The following is a 21908-nucleotide window of genomic DNA, read 5'->3' as shown; positions in this document are numbered from 1 at the left end:
TGTATATGAATGGGAGGAGACAGGTTAAATGATTTTTAAGCCTGCATACAATTGAGACATGTGTTGTGTATGTGTGCCATTCAGAGGGTGAATGGGCAAGACAAAATATTTAAGTGCCTTTGAACGGGGTATGGTATAGTAGATGCCACGCGTACCGATTTGAGTGTGGGAAGAACTGCAATGCTGCTGGGTTTTTAACGCTCCATAGTTTCCTGTGTGTATCAAGAACGATCCACCAGCCAAAGGACATCCGGCCAACTTGACACAACTGTGGGAAGCATTGGAGTCATCATGGGCTAGCATCCCTGTGGTATGCTTTTGACACCTTGTAGAGTCCATGCCCCGAGCAATTGAGGCAGTTCTGGCAAATGGGTGGTGGTTGTGGGGTGTTCCTAATGTTTTGTACACTCAGTGTACATTTACAGTGTAGCAAACAAGTCAACTCACGTTAAATAGTATGGATTGGAAAAGTTGTGCTACCTTATATTGAATGTGAAATGGTGTGTGCACTATTCTGAATCAAGTTAATACTCTCCTAACTCCAGTGAAGTAACATTTTCTACAAGAATTGTGAGATGTGCCCCCCGAGTGGCGCAGCGGTCTAAGGCACTGCATCACTATACACTCGGGTTCAATCCCAGGCTGTGTCATAGCCGGCTGTGCCGGGAGACCCATGAGGCGGTACACAATTGGCACAGCATTGTCGTTAGGGTAGGGCTTGGCTGTCTGGGTGTCCTTGTCCCATTGTGCTCTAGTGACTCCTTGTGGTGGGCCGGCCACCTAAGCCGACTTTGGTCACCAGTTGTATGGTGATTGGTGTGGCTGACTTCTGGGTTAAGTGAGCAGTGTGTCAAGAAGCGATGCGTCTTGGCATGGTTGTGTTTCAGAGGACGCATGGCTCTCTCCCAAGTCTGTATGGGAGTTGCACTGATGGGACAGGATTGCAACTTCCAATTGGGGAGAGAAAGGGGTAAAAGTACAACCAAAATAATATCTGTATTTTTAACATCAAATATAATTTGATGGAGTCAATTTACACTGCAACTAGCCTTTAAAATGCTACATTTAATGGATTTATACATATTGGATGCTATCATTCTTGTGGTGTTGTCTGTAGGCGCCCAATATTCTCTGTTAATTAATTTACAGCGATGGAGTCTTGTAATCCTGCCTTCATAAATTCCAATTTGCATTAGTGTTCGTTCGCGCTGAATCCCATTTAATGAACCAGTTGAAGAACAGTGCACCAATATCCTGTGCTGATAACGTGGTGATGCTGGTGGTGATATGGCTGTGGCAGAGTAGAGGGGAAAGGGGGAGAAAAGACAACAGACAATAAGAAGTGATTTAGCTGGAGCGCTAAATCTCCTGGCATCCTTCCCTGTCAAGGTCTGATAGAGACACTGTTATATAATTCTCCTCTCTGAGTCAGACGGGGAAATATTGAATATTAATCACGATACCATTATAATGATTTACTTAGTGTGCATGTTTAACGAACCAGCGTCTCTGCTGCTTGTGTTGCTGCTGTATCAAGGCATTCCTTTGGGAGGCTTTTATCTGAACCAGTGTCTGCTCATCACTATCAGTGAGTGATCTCTGTGTGATTTTGCTGCACGTGCCCTCTGGGCTGGAGAACAACACACACAACAGAAGATTACAACATAGAAATATCTAAATCAAATCTACAGTTAAAAAATAAAAGAGCTACAATAAAATAACAATAACGAGGCTATGTACAAGGAGTACCGGTACCAAGTCAATGTGCAGGGGTACAGGTTATTCGAGGTAATTGAGGTAATATGTACATGTAGGTAAGGGTATAGTGATAGGAGCTATGATTTCACCTTTAATACTTTCTACAAAGTATACTTGTAATTATGTGGCTGTTTATTATTGTCTGTGACTCAACATAAATATATTTTTTCATAATTAAACAAAAACTTTAGTTGACAGTAGGGTCTATGTAATTCTTATTTTCAATGACGGCCTAGGAACAGTGGGTTAACTGCCTTGTTCAGAGGCAGAATGACTTATTTTTTACCTTGTCAGCTTGGGGATTTGATCTTGCAACCTTTTGGTTACTAGTCCAACACTCTAACCACTAGGCTACCTGCCACCCCATTTACATGGCACAGCACCAAACAGTGCCACCCAATGGAATCGTCGCCTGCCCTCTGCTGTTATCCAGTTACACATAAAAAAAACAATATAATCAGAAAGAATTTTACAAAATAATTTTTTACAATGCATTTAATTTACATATCACAAATGGACAGTTCTGTACAGTGCAATAGGATGTGTGGACAGTTTGATAGCATATGATACATTTCATAAACTTTATGGAATAAATAAGTGATTTACACATAATTGGTCCTCAATGCGTAATGCAAAACCAGTGTTAAATATTCCAACATTAATGTGCAGTGAACCCACAAATCTTCACATTTGCTTGTATTCTGAACAACACTACAACAGTGCTATCCAGTGTAATGACAGACCTTTAGAGTACTAGTCCTGCAGTAGTCCTCACATAATACATCTTTGTTCGGTATATAGAGCTCATTGTCCTCCTCACAGATACCATATTTTCTTCACAACTGCAACCATGTGCACTCGTTGCACCTCTGCCCAAGCGTTGTTTAGGGCTAGATCCCACGCCATGACGCTCATCAGAATCACTCCAACAAATACTCAGGCTTGGTTACAGATATGCACCAATCTGACTTGCCCTACAGGGGGCAGTGTCATTTAGTTTCTACCACAGCAGGTTTCAACTGTAGTTCATGACAGTGTCAGAACCGTATTAGATGCCCAAAAGGAGAGAGTCCGTTTGAGTGGATGAGGCAATGGCCTCAGGCAGAGTCAGGACAGGGTCATCTGGGCATGATGTAACCATATGGCTGCTGCAGACACAGAGAGTTGTGATTGGGTAGAGGGTGGCTATAGTAGTGCTCCACTAGGGCCGACAGGGAGGAAAATGTCATCTCAAACTCCAGGAACACCCGGGAGTCCTAAACCATAAACACATTGAAATTCACATCAAACAAGACAGATATGGTACTGGAATCCTATCATTTATTATTGATTGAGTCAGACAATCGACATGCTAGACAGCCTTAACCAAGATTTGAGTTTTAGTGAGGTCCGGTAGCTTAATTTCTATACAATTAAAAAACTTACAAATGCTATTTGGAGAACAGTAAAAGCAAGCAAAAAGGACCCCAGCCATTATCACCTTGGCTGCTGTAGGTTCATTCACCTCAGTCGATCTACAAACACATAGCCTATTAGCCACTGTAATGTTATTCCCCTGAAAGGGAGGAAATATGAGAAATGATTCACACTGACACGTGGCATCAGAGACATTTTTAGAACTGAACTGTTAGCATTTTAATGTTGGCCTATAGGGAAGATAGGCCATGTGGAGATGTTCATATTGAAACATGTCTTTTCAACTTCCTAACTTGTTTGATCAAATTAGTACCGATTGTCTCAGGGGACCCCACATGGGTGCCCGACCCCGAGTTTGGGATCCACTGTACTAACCTCTGCTCCTCTCTCTCCGTCTCCTCTGCTTCCTCCTGCATACATTGCAGACTGCCTCAGCCTCACCACTAAGCGCCACATCACTGTCTGTCTCAGTAGCCTACTCTCTATAAATCAAATTTATTATGAGAACTTTGTAGGCTAGCGTATTTTCTGCTCCTGATGAGGTAGGCTCTGTTTAACGTTAGCTTCTTAATTCATCCTTCTAGCTGGCTAAGTAATACTAGCCAGAGCCTTCAACGTTAGTGCAATAGAAGTGTGTGCCGGCAGTTAGCCACCTGATTGACTGACATCTATAAGCGACTATTTACCAGTTGTGCGGGATGCTTTTAAAATGCGGATGGTTTTAACATGTTTTTTTTTCTTTCGGTATCTTGCAAACACGCTGTCTGCAGGGTCTTCAGTTGCCTACTTGAGGGTACACCGATCTGGGGTAGTTAGTTTCTCGTCTCAGGCCGTTTGAAAGAGTGGCGAATGTGCTGCTAAGAAGGTTTATCCGGGAGGCAAATCCAGGGGGATGCAGGCGTACATAACGAGCCTGGATCAACGTTCTGAGCTTTGATCAACGCTGGGGCAATATTTCGATGTTGACCCGTAATTGATTTTCTTTATTGTGTACAAAATATATATTTTTTATTATCATTTTTTTTTTTTCAAATGATAAAAAATGACCGGACCTCTGTGTACTCGTGTTTAGTTACGGGCATGGGTAGACAGAAAGTAAAGACAGTGCTTCTGACCTCCTCAAAGAGCCTGTAGTTTCTGGCCTTGCACAGATCCACATCCCACACCACCAGCACCTGATTCAATGAGAACAAATGTACATTGTTTACTAAAGCAGTTTCTTTTTAATATTCATTGTGTGATGTGTGGTGAATCCCTAGATGTTTATGCATCACAGCATGCACATGTTGTACCTTGGATGTCTTTGATCCTGAGTTCCTGAAGCAGTAGAGACCATCCTGCGGTGAACTGGAGGTTTCCATAAATAACCTGCAATTAAAGCACAATAATAATGTATTTTAGTAAGACTGCATTCAGACGTGCTCTGCTCTTCTCCCAAGAGAAAACAGAGACATGATTGTCAGAAAGAGATTCCCCGATCGAACATTAGTGGGCGTTAAAGACTGTTACACAAAAAGGAACAAGGAGGATTTAACAAATGTTCAATACAGAAATTGTTTATTGTCTTACTTTTCAACACTGCTTGTTTCTGTTATGTCCACAAACACAGAATCCGGTAATTGAACCTGAGGTCAGAAACATGTGTCAAAAACAACAAACAACAGACATAAAGGAGGTTAGAATTGTGTCAGCAGGCCAAGACTAATCTGTAGTACACGGAACAAGATTGTGCGATGAGATTATGGAATTTGCAGTGAAACAATGGCATGCACTCACCACCGAGTAAAGACACTAAACTCAACACAAAACATAACAGATGTGTTTCTCTCGTAGCCTGTGTACACAAGAGTGATAGTTGATGGAGAATATGGCCACTTACATTCTCATAGTCTTCATCAGAGTCATTGTCGTTGTCCTTGGATGGATCCCTGTTCTTTCTTAAAGAGGCAGGCACCTCGTCCACTGAGGTTCGGAAGCTTTGTCCATCTGGAGAGGATCTTCTGAGAAGAAGTGGGTGTTTTAACCTTCATCTTAAACGGTGCTATATATTTTTGCATGATTACAATATAACAACCTTGAAATCAAACTGTAGTTCAGAGCAAAAAGTAAAGCCTTTGCAGACACTTACTGTGCTGACCCTCTTGGTTGTTTAGGCATGGTTGCCGGACATGGAGATTTCGCTAGGAGGGGTGGCTTGTACTGTCCAGGCGTGTGGTTCAGTGCTGGCGAGGCCTGTGGTGGGAGATCTGGTGTTGACCTAGTGCTGTGGCAGTTTTTTCGAACACTTGGGATGTGACTGGGTCTGTTGCCATGGTAACCAGGTGTTCTAGGATTCAGCCCCATTTGCCTTTCCAGGTTGATGCAGATGGGCAGGGTGGCGGGAGACTTGAGGGTCACTGGAACATGGGGCTTCTTGTCTCTGTGGTCCCCCACAGGTAGGGTGGAGATGGACGTCTTCCCCATCATCATCTGCTTCTGAAGGCTGGCAATGGGAGTGGGAAGAGGGGTCTTAGGGCCCCTCACACTTCTCTCTGGGCTGTCCTTGTTTGGGATGTCCATGTGTCCATGTTGGTTGTGGCCGACCTCACCCAGCTTGGGTCGAGGTAATACCGGGGACATTTTCTTTGGAAGGGGGCTGGAGAGGGTCCTGTTGGGGACAAGGGCAGGGGCAGGTTGGGGGAGACCTTTGCAGAATCCTGATTTTGATTCTTGTCTAAACTGGCATGGGAGTGGAGGAGGATGGTATGATGGTGGTGGAACAGTTAGTCTTCCTTCAACAGTAAAAAAAGAAGATATTCAGTGATAGGTACTAGAAACAGTAGGAAACATGGACTTCCTAAATTGTTGACAACTTTGTTGAGAGTTGAGAGACAATGTTGTTTCAGTGGTAGTTATCGTTTAGCTATAGATACAGTGCCTTCGGAAAGTATTCAGACACCTTGACTTTTTCCATTTTTTGTTTAGTTACAGCCTTCTTCTAAAATGAATTAAATAAATACAAATTCTCATCAATCTACACACAGTACCTTATAAAGACAAAGTGAAAACAGGTTTTTCGAAATGTTTGCAAATGTATTAAAAATAAAATGATTTGCATAAGTATACAAACCCTTTGCTATGAGACTCGAAATTGAACTCAGGTGCATCCTGTTTCCATAAATCATCCTTGAGATGTTTCTACAACTTGACTGGAGTCCACCTGTGGTAAATTCAATTGTTTGGACATGATTTGGAAAGGCACACATCTGTATATATAAGGTCCCACAGTTGACAGTGCAAGTCAGAGCAACAACCAAGCCATGAGGTCAAAGGAATTGTCCGTAGAGCTCTGAGACAGGATTGTGTGGAGGCACAAATCTGGGGAAGGGTACCAAAGAATGTCTGTAGCGTTGAAGGTCCCCAAGAACACAGTGGCCTCAATCATTCTTAAATGGAAGAAGTTTGGAACCGCTCTTCCTAGAGCTGGCCACCCGGCCAAACTAAGCAATAGGGGGAGAAGGGCCTTGGTCAGGGAGGTGACCAAGAACTCGATGGTCACTCTGACAGAGTTCCTCTGTGGAGATGGGAGAACCTCCCAGAAGGACAACCATCTCTGCAGCAATCCACCAATCAAGCCTTTATGGTAGAGTGGCCAGACGGAAGCCACTCCTCAATAAAATGCACATGACAGCCTGCTTGGAGTTTGTCAAAAGGCACCTAAAGACTGTCAGACCATGGGAAACAAGATTCTCTGGTCCAATGAAACCAAGATTGAACTATTTGGCCTGAATGCCCAGCGTCAAGTCTGGAGGAAAGCAGCAGGGACTGGGAGACTAGTCAGGATCGAGGGAAAGATGAACAGAGCAAAGTACAGAGATCCTTGATGAAAACCTGCTCCAGAGCGCTCAGGACCTCAGACTGGGGTGAAGGTTCATCTTCCAAAAGGATAACGACCCTAAGCACACAGCCAAGAAAACGCAGGACAGACTTCAGGACCAATCTCTGAATGTCCTTGAGTGTCCCTGACAGAGCTTGAGAGGATCTGCAGAGAATAATGGGAGAAACACCCCAAATAGCAGTGTGCCAAGCTTGTAGCATCATACCCAAGAAGACTCGAGGCTGTAATCGCTGCCAAAGGTGCTTCAACAAAGTACTGAGTAAAGGCTCAGAATACTTATGTAAATATCATATTTCAATGTTTTCTTTTTATAAATTTGCTATTGTGTTTTATAAAAACTGTTTTTCCTTTGTCATTATGGGGTATATGGTGTAGATTGATGAGTGGAAAAAACAATTTAATCAATTTTAGAGTAAGGCTGTAACGTAACAAAATGTGCAAAAAGTCATGGGGTCTGAATACTTTCCGGATGCACTGTATACATGTACACACTACCGGCCAAAAGTTTTAGAACACCTACTCATTCAAGGGTTTTTCATTATTTTTTACTATTTTCTAGATTGTAGAATAATAGTGAAGACATCACAACTATGAAAAAACACATATGGAATCATGTAGTGACCAAAAAAGTGTTAAACAAATCAAAATATATTTGAGATATGAGATTCCTCAAATAGCTACCCTATGCCTTGATGACAGCTTTGCACACTCTTTGCATTTTCTCAACCAGCTTCATGAGGTAGTCACCTGGAATGGATTTCACTTAACAGGTGTGCCTTCATAAAAGTTAACTTGTGAAATGTCTTTATTTCTTAATGTGTCTGAGCCAATCAGTTGCGTTGTGACAAGGAGGGGGGGGGTACAGATAAAAAGTCCATATTATGGCAAGAACAGCTCAAATAAGCAAAGAGAAATTACAGTCCATCATTACTTTAACACATGAAGGTAAGTCAATCTGGAAAATGTCAAGAACTTGAACGTTTCTTCAAGTGCAGTCGCAAAAACCATCAAGCGCTATGATGAAACTGGCTCTCATGAGGACCGCCACAGGAAAGTGTGACGACCCTCCCACTCTGTCTGCCGTATTCTCTCTTTGTTCTTGTTTCCTTATTAGGATGCCGGTGGGCGGAGTTGGGAGGGTCGTCAGCTAAATGGGAAACACCTGGGCCGGGTGTGTCCCAGGATAAATACACCACTTCCCCATTCATAGAGGAGACTCTCTCCATGCAGACACCTTTCTAGATTTTGTTTCTTGGTGGTTTTTTGGTTGTTTGCTTTGGCACCTTTCAACACCCTGCATTATCACATTCATGCATGCAAAACACTCACTTACACTACTGATTGCTGATCACACACACCATTGTATATTATATTTAGTTACTTATTTAATAAATATACATTTTTGTTACTCCTTATCTCCACGTTGGCTTCCTTTTGTTACGGGCTTTGAGCCGGTTCGTGACAAGTGGGGGCTCTGGGATTTTTGAACATATTTATTTGGGAGAACGTGGAGGTACGTGTTTGGTTTGCATATTTTGTTTGTTTGAGTTTGATAGGCCCAGTATTGGTTGCCTTTGTTGTTTGGTTTGTGTGCTGCGTTGAAGAGCGATAATGGTTAGTTTCCAGGCCCTGCCTAGCCTGGACACTCTTGTTCTACTTTCTGTTGGGACATCAGTCTGAGGTGAGTAATCGGCTGTGTACCTCAGTGGGAGATTTGGGTAGGGTAGTGGAACTTACTACTCGGAGCTATAGCTTTTTTCACCTCATAGGCTTAGCGACGTGTTTCATTTTTGGAATATGTTGGGCATGGTTAAATGTTTGTTATTTTTGTGTGCTGTCTGTGGACTGGAATTTGCCAGCATGCTGGGGAGTTTTTCCTTGCCAGGGGGCTACAGGGCGTAAATTCCCACCATAAATCCGCACGAAGACTAGGGTTGAGTTATGGTAGGAAGCTCCGTATCTCATCTCTCTTCTGTGGTGCTCAGGGTAATTGTCATTTCTCGGGTTGTGGTCTGGTGTGCTCAGCAGAGGGGAAGAGCAATAATTTTTTGTTTAACTATGGCGTCTTATGCAGATGAGTTCATTCGCTTTCCATCAGAGGAATTGTTAGAATTAGGTACTAAAGAATAGCTGTTGAAGGTCGTTGAACACAAGGTTGAAATTAGTGATAAACGTCTAAAGAATTATATTAGGTTAATATTGAAGGCCAATCTGATGGAGTGGTATTCTTGAAGATACCACTGGGCCAGCCTCTGCTGAGGACTCGTCTCCCCGTATCATTACAATGGCCATTCCATCGGTTAGACCTAGTAGTCTTCTTTTTGAACAGCAGAAAGAACTGCTTCTGTTACAGCTAGAGCATGATCGGGAGCATGATCGTGTAAAGTATGAAAAGGAATTGGCATTCAACCTCTTGGTCCTACCTGCACGCAGGCGTCCCATCTAGAGCTCTGGAAATGCAAATGCGCTACGCTAAATGCTAATAGTATTAGTTAAAACTCAAACGTTCATTAAAATACACATGCAGGGTATTGAATTAAAGCTACACTCGTTGTGAATCCAGGCAACAAGTCAGATTTTTTAAATGCTTTTCGGCGAAAGCATGAGAAGCTATTATCTGATAGCATGTAACACCCCAAAAGACCCGCAGGGGACGTAAACAAAATAATTAGCATAGTCGTCGCTACACAAACCGCACAAATAAAATATAAAACATTCATTACCTTTGACCATCTTCTTTGTTGGCACTCCTAGATGTCCCATAATCACTATTGGGTCTTTTTTTCGATTAAATCGGTCCATATATAGCCTAGATATCAATCTATGAAGACTGTGTGATAAACTGAAAAAAATAGCGTTTCATAACGTAACGTCATTTTTTTAAATTCAAAAAGTCGACGATAAACTTTCACAAAACACTTCGAAATACTTTTGTAATGTAACTTTAGGTATTCGTACATGTTAATAAGCAATAAAATTCATCAGGAGGCGATGTCAATTCTATAGGTGTCTGTTTCGAAAAAATGTCTTGGAGAGAGCTCGACCAAAACAGCCGGTCGGAGACTGGAGGGAATCGATTCCTTGATTCGGTTAGACCAATAATCAATTGCGAATCAAATGACAAGACTCTAGACAACGTGTGGAAGCTGTAGGCACTGAAACCTCTGTCTCATGTAATTCGATTCACTTTGAACAATTCCTTGAAGTCGCGGATGGATATTTATTTCCATTTTCAGTGATCAGATATTCCTGCACTTTTCGATGAAAAGCACGTTCTGTTATAGTCACAGCTGTGATTTAACCAGTTTTATAAACGTCTGAGTGTTTTCTATCCACACATACTAATCATATGCATATACTATATTCCTGGCCTGAGTAGCAGGGCGCTGAAATGTTGCACGATTTTTAACAGAATGTTCGAAAAAGTAGAGGATCGACTTAACAGGTTAAAGAAGATATGGAGCGTGCTAAAATCAAGTTGCAACAAGAACGTCTAGAGTTGGTTAGGGAAGGAAAGATCTCAAGGGAGAGTTTGTTCTGGGAAGGTGACCCAGATTTACCTAGGGGTAGTTCCTCTTTTGGTCGTGCCCCGGACACACTTGATATTGTTGGGAACTTACGGTTATTGCCTCAGTTTAATGAAAAGGACCCTGAGACATTCTTTTCGTTGTTTGAGTGTGTTGCTGACGCTAGGAATTGGCCTGATTCTGATCGCACTTTAATGTTGCAGTGTGTGCTGACTGGTAAAGCGCAGGAAGCATATTCAGCTCTTAGTGTACATGACCGTGGCAGTTATGATAAGGTTCAACCGGCTGTGTTACAGATTTATGAATTGGTCCCTGAGGCTTACCGCCAACGATTTAGAACTTTAAAAAGGGATGATAAACAGACTCGTGTTGAGTTTGCGCGACAGTTATCTTTACAGTTTAATCGCTGGTGTTCCGTCTCTGCAGTTATGACTTTCCAAGGGCTGTGTGATCTGATTATGTTGGAGCAATTTAAGGACACAATCCCTGATCGTATTGCCACGTAAATATTAACGAACAAAAAGTAAAGGATGTCGCTGAAGCTGCGGCTTTGGCGGACGAGTATGTGTTGACTCACAAAAGTGTCTTTGCAGAGCCCCGTATTCGGAATGAGTGGGGGCGTTAGGATAGATTTGGGCTTCGCTCACCGAGATACTTTGGTTCACAGGCAGAGTTCTATTCAACAAGGGTTGAACCTGACTCCCATGGTAAAGCTGACTTTGGTAAAGAGTGTCACTACTGTCGAGGTTCAGGTCATTGGAAAAATGAATGTCCACTTCTCAGGTCAAAGGGTGCTTACGCTAAATCTAAGCCTACCGCATTAGCTGCACCTGTTTCACATCAGTTCATTCATGACTCATTGCCTCAGCCCCAGGAGAATGGGAAAGTCCATATGGATCCAGACTATTTACCTTTCATTACGGAAGGTTTTGTGTCTATGTTAGGAAGTAAAGACCTAGTGCCAGTGAAGATCCTGAGAGACACGGGTGCCTCTGAATCATTTGTGTTGGAGTCTGTGTTACCCTTTTCGGGGAATAGTGTTCTAATTAGGGGAATAGGTTTGCACACTCTGTCAGTTCCATTACATAAACTGATGTTGGATTGTGGGCTGGTGAAGTTGTTGTGGGGCTGCGTCCTTCGTTGCCTATTGAGGGTATCGACGTTATCCTTGGGAATAACTTGGTTGGTGAGCGTGTATGGCCTGTCGTGTTTCCATCTCATTTGTTGTGATTCCTGATGATTGTACAGAGTTTCCCAGAGGTGCTCTCTGCGTGTGCAGTGACGCGTTCTATGAGCCGTGGCGAACTGGTCACTGCGCCGATTAATGATGATAATAATACAAAGAAGTATGTCACTGTTTTCCCTGTTATCCCGTTATCTGTAACCGGCTCAGATCTAATCAATGCGCAACGGCATGACCCCACATTGGAAGAGTTGTGTGATCAAATTGTGCCTGTGGAACAGTTGGGAGATGTCGCCCATGGCTATTTTCTCCAAGAGGATGTCCTGATGAGAAAGTGGGTGTCTCATGGTAGTTGTTTTCTGGGGGAGGCAATTAGTCAGGTTGTTGTACCAGTTAAGCTTTGTGAGTTGGTGTTGGCAACTTCTCATAACGACATTGCTGGACATATGGGGGTGAGGAAAACCTACAATCGCATATTAAGACATTTCTTTTGGCCTAGATTAAAGAGGGATGTTTCTGATTTTATCAAAACCTGCCACACCTGTCAATTAACTGGAAAACCTAATCAAGCTATTAAGCCGGTACCATTGTTTCCTATTCCTGTATTTCCTCATTCATAGAGGAGACTCTCTCCATGCAGACACCTTTATGGATTTTGTTGTGTTTCTTGGTGGTTTTTTGGTTGTTTGCTTTGGCATCTTTCAACGCCCTGCATTATCACATTCATGCAAAACACTCACTTACACTACTGATTACTGATTACACACACCACTGTATATTATACTTAGTTATTTAATAAATGTATATTTTGTTACTCCTTATCTCCACGTTGTCTTCCTTTTGTTACGGGCTTTGAGCCGGTTTGTGACAGAAGGAAGACCCAAAGTTACCTCTGCTGCAGAGGATAAGTTCATTAGTTACCAGCCTCAGAAATTGCAGCCCAAATAAATGCTTCCCAGAGTTCAGGTAACAGACACATCTCAACATCAACTGTTTAGAGACTGTGTGAATCAGGCCTTCATGTTTGAATTGCTGCAAAGAAACCACTTCTTAAGGACACTAAGAAGAAGAGGCTTGATTGGGCCAAGAAACACAAACAATGGACATTAGATCTTTGGAAATGTGTCCTTTGGTCTGGAGTCCAAATTGGAAATTTTGGGTTCCAACTGCCGTGTCTTTGTGAGATGCAGTGTGGGTGAACAGATGATCTCTGCATGTGTATTTCCCACCGTGAAGCATAGAGAAGGAGGTATTATGGTATGGGGGTGCTTTGCTGGTGACCCTGTCTGTGATTTATTTAGAATTCAAGGCACACTTAACCAGCATGGCTACCACAGCATTCTGCAGCGATACACCATCCCATCTGGTTTGCGCTTAGTGGGACTATCATTTGTTCTTCAACAGGACAATGACCCAACACACCTCCAGGCTGTGTAAGGGCTATTTTACCAAGAAGGAGAGGGATGGAGTGCTGCATCAGATTACCTGGCTTCAACATTCCCCTGACCTCAACGAAATTGAGATGGTTTGGATGAGTCGGACTCTATAGTTAAGAAAAAGCAGCCAACAAGTGCTCATCATATGTGGGAACTCCTTCAGACTGTTGGAAAAGCATTCCAGGTGAAGCTGGTTGAGAGAATGCAAAGAGTGTGCAAAGCTATCATCAAGGCAAGAGGTGGCTATTTGAGGAATCTCAAATATAAAATATATTCAGATTTGTTTAACACTTTTTGGGTTACTACATGATTCCATATGTGTTACTTCATATATTTGATGTCTTCACTATTATTCTACAATGCAGAAAATAGTAAAAATGAAGAAAAACCCTTGAATGAGGAGGTGTTGTAAAACTTCTGACCAGTAGTGTATGTACGGTCGCAAATGGAGCCAAATGGGACCATTAGTTTGAATTGTGATGACATGCCAGTCCCATCAAGGGCTGTCTATCACAGTTATAGCACCTTTCAGCACCAAACTCAAAGATATTTATTATTTAGTACCTGTATAAGTTGGTGGGCTATCTGGTTTTTCATAGTCATCTTCATCCTCATCTTCTTCATCCTCTAACATATAATCTAGGCAAGAAAACACACACAATGGTCAGTGCACAGAATTAATTGTATGAAACAATGCTGTGAGTGCTGTCACTTACTGTCTCCTGGGTCATCATGGGCATAGGTTATGTCCATGGGGCTCTCGATCGATCCATAGAAGCTGTCCGCATCACTTTCAGAGTCACTATGTCAACAGAGAGAGGACCACATCAATCACCCTCTATTGAATTGATTCACTGACCATGCATTCACTGACTCCCATTCATACTTTTTGTAACACAGCAAGAGATGTCCTACAAGATCAAACCTGCATGCTCAGAAAGTTAATCGGAGCATGCAGCCAAACTGTCTACCATTTATCAGAAAGAGCAAGTGACCGCAGATGGTATGTTTGTGTGAAGGGATGTGTTGACTTACTTTGGAATATATGACTCCATTCTGTCATTATAGTGATCAATTTCTTTTCGCAGGTTTCTCATCCATTTCTGTTAGTAGACAGAAATAACCGCGATTACATGATCTATGTATTGCTGTAATGTTACTAGGAATGTGTGAGGTTCTGTACATATCACCCCTCACCCTTCTCTCTTCCTCGTTGGCTGCTGAGAAGCAATAGGTCCGGTGCTTCTTACTACTGAAGTGGACGATTTTGAAGGGAAACACATTATTGGAGGTGGTCTCTTCTGCTGCCCTCATCACCCTGCCAACGAGAGAAATAGAAACTGAAACAGCACCTTGGAGAAGACCATTATATGGATATGCCCTCACCCGCTAGTAACTTCTGCTGATTCATTAAGCTCTGCCCACTATAGTGTTGCCCTGTCAGAACTGGGTGTTAAGGCCCATATCTATACACTTTGAAACCACAGACACAAACACACGTGCGGACACATCTGCTTCCGTATGACGATGTTTATATGATAGTGGATATGTTCCATGGCTGCACAACACTTCAAGATAGAAAAACAACATGGGAGAGTCCGTCACTACACAACTTGCATCTCCTCGAGATGGCAGTTGATGCTGCTCTGACATGAGGTGCGCAGGGCGGATCCCTGGAGAAACTCCCCAAGCTCCATGAATGGTTGAATTTGTGATTGGTGACTGTTAAGGGATTTAAAAAAAATCAATAATGACTAATTATGTATACATTTCAATCAGGACTGACTAATCAGAGTACTATTATGTTACTGTATATATATGAATTTTCTTTTAATCCTAGTACTGAATATAATGTGTGTAATTATAATCAAGAATTAGAACAATGACTGTCTGTTCCTTGGTAGAAATGAATGAACTTATTGTCAGACTGGCTGGAATGCTTATCTACACAGGAAGGCCTTGGTTCAGTCATAAATTGTCTAAATTGGTGAGAGACGATGCGGGAAGGCTTGAGAACTATACTGCCATTGTACCAGAGTGGAGGACAGACGGGACGTACTATGGTTTGCACAGATGAACATAGTACCTTCAGGCATTTGGAAATTGCTCCCAAGGATGAACCAGACTTGTGGAGGTCTACAAATGTTTTTCTGAGATCTTGGCTGATTTCTTTTAACTTTCCCATTGATGTCAAGCAAAGAGGCACTGGGTTTGAAGGTAGACCTTGAAATACAGCCACAGGTACACCTCCAATTGACTCAAATGATGTCAATTAGCCTATCAGAATCTTCTAAAGCCATGACATAATTTTCTGGAATTTTCCAAGCTGTTTAAAGGCACAGTCAACTTAGTGTATGTAAACTTCTGACCACTGGAATTGTGATTGTCACGCCTTGGTCATTGTATTTTGTGTTTTTGTTATATGTTTGGGTAGGCTAGGGTGTGACATGGGTTTATATGTTGTGTTTTCGTATTGGGGTTTGTATTATTTGGGATCGCGGCTGATTAGGGGTGTGGTATAGGTTTGGCTGCCTGAGGCGATTCTCAATTAGAGTCAGGTGCTTATTGTTGTCTCTGATTTGGGAACCGTATTTAGGCAGCCTGAGTTCGCTTTGTATTTCGTGGGTGTTTGTACCTGTCTCTGTGTTGTAGTCACCAGATAGGCTGTAATTAGTTTCACGGTCCGTTCTGTTGTTTTTGTATTTAGTTTCAGTTATTTCATGTACCTCGTATTTTCTTTCATTAAAGTCATGAGTAACCTACACGCTGCATTTCGGTCCGACTCTCTTCTTACAACAGACGAACGACGTTACAGTGATAAGTAAAATAATCTGTCTTCAACTGTATATATATAAATTGGGGAGAAAAGGGGGTAATTTTTTATTTATTATTTTACCCCTTTTTTCCCCCAATTTTGTGGTATCCAATTGGTAGTTACAGTCCTTCGCATCCGAAACACAACCCAGCCAGGCTGCAATAAAGTTCCCTGTGTATGTTAACTCTCTGTGTGGTTGCTTTATTCCTTTGACTGGGAAAGGTTTTCAATGAGTCACAGACCAGTCAAATAGCTATATTAAAGCTCTATTTATGCAAGGCCAAAGTAGAGAGAAGAGACCCCAGATGTGTAATTACACAGTTACACAGTTCTAACGCTACCCCTATGGCACTGCAGCATGCGCCTTCAGGGGGAAGCAGTAGAAGGAGGAACTCAATGGACCACCACAGGCTAGGATTCCTCAGTGTCCACTTTCACTTTTCAAAATGTCAAACAGATATGGAGAGGTGGTTTAACAGTGCCGTCTCTATTACTGACTTGTCACCTATGTAGGAATTAATATGACGAGTCCCCCCTGTGTTAGGTATTTGTAAGCGAAAACTCCTGACCTTTATAGAGAAGCTCTCATTTAGCAGGAAGTGGCACACCGACACTTAAGAAATGCTTTCACTGTCAGCAGACTTTCTCATCTGATCAGGATTTCTCAGCATAACAACCGATTGCAACGGACAATGGCAGCTGTATTTCAAACATTGATAATCATATGTAGGGCTATGGGAGAATGCCAACATGTTTTTGCCAAAGTCTATTCAAATTCAGGTGCAAATGACAGCTGCATGACAATAGTGGACACTGACCTGTTGTAGCCATTGAGAGAGAAAGCTCCTTGCGGTGCAGGACTGGTGCTGCTCTTGAAATAATACACACATCCCCTGTGGATGATTATATAGCGAAGAGGCCCTGTAAGAAAGAAAGATAACGTAAGGGAAAGTCTCACACATACAATAACCTAGGTATAATAGCAAGTATAAAGAGTTTCCTTCTAAAATGCTATCCATTTTCAGACATGTTGGTAAATTTAGCCTTTATTGTTTAAAGAAATGATGAACGAGATTGGTGTGTTCTTTCAATATTTAATCATGGCATGAGGTCGTTCAATGAGAGACATCAAATTGGCCCACCGTCGTCCGGGTTTGGCCGGGGGTAGGCCGTCATTGTAAATAAGAATTTGTTCTTAAACTGACTTGCCTAGTTAACTAAAGGTTAAACAAACAAACAAAACACAACATGTATTTGTTTAAAATCTATCACTTGATGATTTCATTTCAGAGTCAAATAATCAAGTTTTCTTTTGCAAAATGCTATATATCCTCCTCACTCTCAGATAAATAAGAAGCACTGCTACGCTTTATACAGTCAAATATAGTAAATAACTACAAGAAATGTACAAATGATACATTTGTGACATCAATATTTATTTATTTTTAAATCAATTAAATACAGTAATATGAGATCTGTATGTAAAACATTTACATTTGACATTTTGGTCATTTAGCAGACGCTCTTATCCAGAACGACTTACCACATATCACATATCACATACCACACATCACATATCACATATCACATACAGGATAAGAACATTCCATTCCAGATAAAAAAATGTATATATGGCATTAAACATTTAAAATCTATTCATGACAAATCTGAGAACAGTAACATTTACACACACATTAGCAATCATTTCTGATGAAAAACAGGTGGATAAAAAAAGGTGGATATAGCGTTTTGGAAATAAACTCTTCATATGTTGGTCCTAATTTGATGAATCTCCAACCCCGCTCGAGCGGTGATGAACTAAACATTGTGATGAGATGAAAGTATGCAGTGCGACTCAGCTCAGACCTTTGTCAGAATCCCTTGGTGCAGTGCACATTAATGTGCCGTGAAAGTTATATATGTCATGTAATGTTATGCACTGTAGGGCTACTCACACTTCATAAGGCTGAACTGGCTCCCTCCCTTCTTGTGGAGGTACCCAGAGTGGCACACGCCTCCTGGCATGGTGAGTAGGTTCTGGGCCCCGATGGCCCTCATTGGAACAGGCCAGTAGATCTCTGCTGAAGCCATGTTTCCGAGGAGGACAGGGAGATGGAGAAATAACACGTCAAATACCACATTACACATCACAGAGCTGGTCTGAACGTATCTAACTTGACATTTCTGAGATGCAACGCTAAAAATAATATTTCAGCTGCTGCATTTCTCATTGAACCCAAGTCTGACAGTGAATTCTAAACCTGATTGCATCAAAACAGCACCATCTCAATGGACAAATGGCACAAGGACTTGAGAATTCGGACCATGTCGACAAAATATCAACAATCAAAAAGAAGTAATACTACTTCCCATCGCAGCTTTGAAACACCTCGGTCCTTGAAAGCATCTTACATCCTGACCCAATAACTTTCTCTCCACTTTGAAAGTTACAAGAAACACCATGGCAATTCTACATACACTCTCAGGAAGAAAACGGTCCCAGAAGGGTTCTGCGGCTGTCCCCATAGGATAATCTTTTTTTTGTTCCAGGTAGAACTCTTTTGGGTTCCATGTCTCATGCCCTTTCAGAGCTGTTGATTGCACCCTGTGTGGTATGCTTCCTGCTTGGCAGCCCTGTGTGCCTGCCTTGTCTTTCCTTGGCCTGGCGATGGCTGCCTGCCTTCTGGGAGGGACAACGGCCTCCAGACACAAAGACAAATATACTAACAAGGGAAGAAAAATAGGCAATTTTACACATTTTTACAAATGACTGCCGAGCACCAACGGAAGGGATTGGGTTTAACATTCAGATCCAAGGGACAGGTGCAGGGGAGTAGTGTCTGACTGTTAGAGGAGAATGGAAAAGAGGAGAACGTAAGCTGCATCTCTCCCCAGAGTAAATCATAGGTCGTTGAACTTTCCAAGAGAAGAAACAGACAGGCGGGGAGGTTCAATAAGGATGCAGGAATATAGCTTAGTCTCCAGGCAGCGAGTAGCCTAGTGGTTAGAGTGTTGGGCCAGTAACCAAAAGGTTGCTAGATCAAATCCCTGAGCTGACAAGGTAAAAATGTGTTCTTCTGCCCCTGAACAAAGCAGTTAACCCACTGTTTCTAGGCTGTCATTGTAAATAAGAATTTGTTCTTAGCTGACTTGCCTAGTTAAATATAACCCCAAAATTGTCTGATTAGGCCGGGGAAGGAAATTATGAATTATTCCTGCGAAATGTGTTTATGCTCCTTTTCTTTAGCGTCTATATTGGCATCTGATGAGGCAAGTAGATTGGAGTGTTTAGGACGCAGCAGGCTGGCTTGGTTATTTCTGACCTGTTTGTGGTGCCTGCTCCAAGTGGACTTAAAAGGACAACAGCAGCCTCTATCTGTCCTGTCCTGATGTTTGTGTAGTTTTTGTGTAGTTTCCACTGGAAAGCAATAACCACTGTTCAAAAGGCATACAGGGTGTGGGACCTATGGACGGACTCACCCTGACTGCATGCTCTGACTATTTGTGGTGTTGGATATGTGTGGTTGTAAAGAGGACTAGGAACTTGTACTCTCTTATTTACAATGGAAAAACATCAGTATCCTTAACTGCATCATAACCTTTGACGTACATGTCCCAGCCACAGTGTTACCAAATGCAACTTTATGATTACATCTCTGCTCTTGCAGACGTCTGCCCAGCTGTTGGTGAACAAAAAAAACGAATTGCAGGTGGATCCATCACAGTCCTATGAAGAATGTTGACGAGCCTCACAGGTGTGCAACACTCACAACTGTTGGACATGTCTTTAAAGGAGAAGTCCACTAAAAAACGATCTGTTGGTATTTTGTTTAATTAGTCCACTGTTGATACAGTCCCAGAATGTTGCATGTCAGCAAGTTTTCAAGATATAGAACTTTCAAAATACAGAAAGTGTCACGGTATGATACATTTTGGGAATGTATTAACAGTGGAATAATGAAACAAATAACAAAATATAGTTTTTGAGTGGTATTTTCCTTAAAGGAGTCGGCCTACTCCACAGGCCATATAGGGGAACGTGATGAGTTTCCGACAACACATAGTACTTTCATTTCTTTCAGCCTTCCCTCATGGCATTCCATGCTGTAGCAGCAATAATTTCATTTTGCTTTTGTGGGGAGATTGGCTTTCTCCCGCATCACTTCCTGTCTCCCAATATGAGCATGTTCTCCACACAGGGAGGCAGTGTGTGTGCCCAGAAAACATATACTGTAAAAAAGCAGCAACATGACAAAACAAGAACCAGCTCCTCTCTTTGGAGATTCAGGACTAAGTTTTAGTTTAGGGGATGTGTTCCTTTTACTTTCCTGAACATGTAAATCACAATCAGAGAGTAAGAAAGTGATCAAGTGAAAGTGCACGTTCCTATATAGGAGTGCCCAGTGCTTCATTTGAGTACCTCTCCGTTTTTGTCCACATGAGCCAGCAACTCTCATCTCGCCAGCATTGCACTTCATCATTTATTTCCTTATAGAATCATAGCCACGCGAAGGGTTCGAAGCTGCAGCACGCCTGATGAATGTAAATACATTTAAATAAAGTTACTGCAGTCTGTTCAGAAATAAATGAAATAATTCAGAATAGCCTACTAGACCACGAGGATGCCTCAAATTTGACCACAGAGGATAAATAGCTTATTTTAAAAATAGCCTAGTGGAGTGTAGCCCAATAACAAGGCATAGCCTACGCTTGAGAAATCTGTCAATGAACAAACAGCATGCAGACAAAACTTGCCTTTCGCAATATTTCAAATAGCCTACAATCGCGGCAAAATACAGGTTGGAAAACAAATCGCTCCTGCTGAAAAGAAAATACTATAACCTGTCAGCTGTAGGCTACCAAAATATTTGATAAACTTCCAAATATTGTTTTACAAGTAAAACGAGAGAGAGGCTTATAGCACGAGCACATTGGCCATCACCAGCTAGTGAGCTGTGCGTCATTGGGTGAGTCAGTGAAACTGGAAGGCATTTTTAGGACTATCATTTCCTCCTCATATTGTAGCATACAACAGGGGCGCAACTTTGTTTTAAGAAGTGGGGGGGGGGGGGCATAATTAGTATTATATATTTGTTTTATCCACTCGGATAAACACTCCAAACAGCCTACCCGAATGCTCAGAGGTGTCTGCATGGTCCTAAAGCACAACATTGCCCTGTTTTGTATCACATTCCAATGATAAAACAGGCACATTTTACAATTTGTCCCCAGTGAAAGTTGCGCTCCTGGCATACAATATGTATCTCCACATACCTAGGCCTAGGCTATTGATGGATTCAAGACGAAGTCGTTTTCATTGATCTCAGATTCTCAGTTTGTCGGTGTCAAAGTAGTCTGTCATTTCGATCATTTGTGCGGTATTATGGTGCTTTCAAGACTGGGAACCCTTTAGAAATCCAGAGTTGGATGACCGTTCAAAGCTAATTTTCCCAGTCAGAGCTTGTTTTTTCCCCGATTTCCCAGATGTCTTGAATGCACTGAAGTCGGAAGTCGGAGATTTCTCAGCTCCGAGTTCCCAGTTGTTTTGAACTCAGCATTAAAAAAAGATTATGCCAAAGTCTCCAGTCATGTAAAAGAACGTAGAATTGCATGAAATGCATTTATTTTCACAGACCCCAGGCCACATTTAATTTGTGTGCAACTTCTGTAAGTGCCATTAAGCAAATGTGATAATATTCATGCAATGCTCCCCAGGTCACCCACCTCTCATGCTCACTTTTTGTTTCCCGACACCTTCCAATTGACAAATTAAGCACTGTGAGAATGTGATCTTGTTTCGTGTAAACAGGACTCAATATGACTAGCACACCAATGGTTGGATGTAAACAGTTGAACACACAAAAATAACCGTTGCTTCATAACTCCCAATAAAATA

General features: G+C 42.0%; 1 protein-coding gene across 8 annotated transcripts in view; it reads right to left on the bottom strand.

The window, feature by feature from the left end:
• Nucleotides 1-2245: 2245 nt before the first annotated feature.
• The window catches only part of LOC124048716 (SH3 domain-binding protein 2-like), a 29842-nt gene continuing 10179 nt past the window's right edge, over nt 2246-21908 (bottom strand). For 4 of the 8 annotated variants that reach the window (XM_046369761.1, XM_046369760.1, XM_046369758.1 and 1 more), the window contains exons 2-13: nt 17968-18090; nt 16831-16933; nt 14395-14515; nt 14233-14300; nt 13914-13999; nt 13762-13836; nt 5303-5945; nt 5054-5174; nt 4744-4799; nt 4467-4542; nt 4290-4349; nt 2246-3014 (exon numbers count right to left, since the gene is read on the bottom strand). In XM_046369761.1, the coding sequence (XP_046225717.1) occupies nt 2877-3014; nt 4290-4349; nt 4467-4542; nt 4744-4799; nt 5054-5174; nt 5303-5945; nt 13762-13836; nt 13914-13999; nt 14233-14300; nt 14395-14515; nt 16831-16933; nt 17968-18070 (1650 nt within the window). In that variant the 5' untranslated portion in view covers nt 18071-18090 and the 3' untranslated portion in view covers nt 2246-2876. Of the gene's footprint in view, nt 3015-4289; nt 4350-4466; nt 4543-4743; nt 4800-5053; nt 5175-5302; nt 5946-13761; nt 13837-13913; nt 14000-14232; nt 14301-14394; nt 14516-16830; nt 16934-17967; nt 21035-21908 lie in introns of those variants that run through there. The other 4 variants (XM_046369759.1, XM_046369754.1, XM_046369756.1 and 1 more) reach the window with 3 other exon arrangements.

Source organism: Oncorhynchus gorbuscha, linkage group LG11 (assembly GCF_021184085.1).
Source record: "Oncorhynchus gorbuscha isolate QuinsamMale2020 ecotype Even-year linkage group LG11, OgorEven_v1.0, whole genome shotgun sequence".
Classification (NCBI taxonomy): Eukaryota; Metazoa; Chordata; class Actinopteri; order Salmoniformes; family Salmonidae; genus Oncorhynchus; species Oncorhynchus gorbuscha.
Note: the sequence above shows the minus strand (reverse complement) of the source record. Positions and strands in the feature narration are given on the sequence as shown.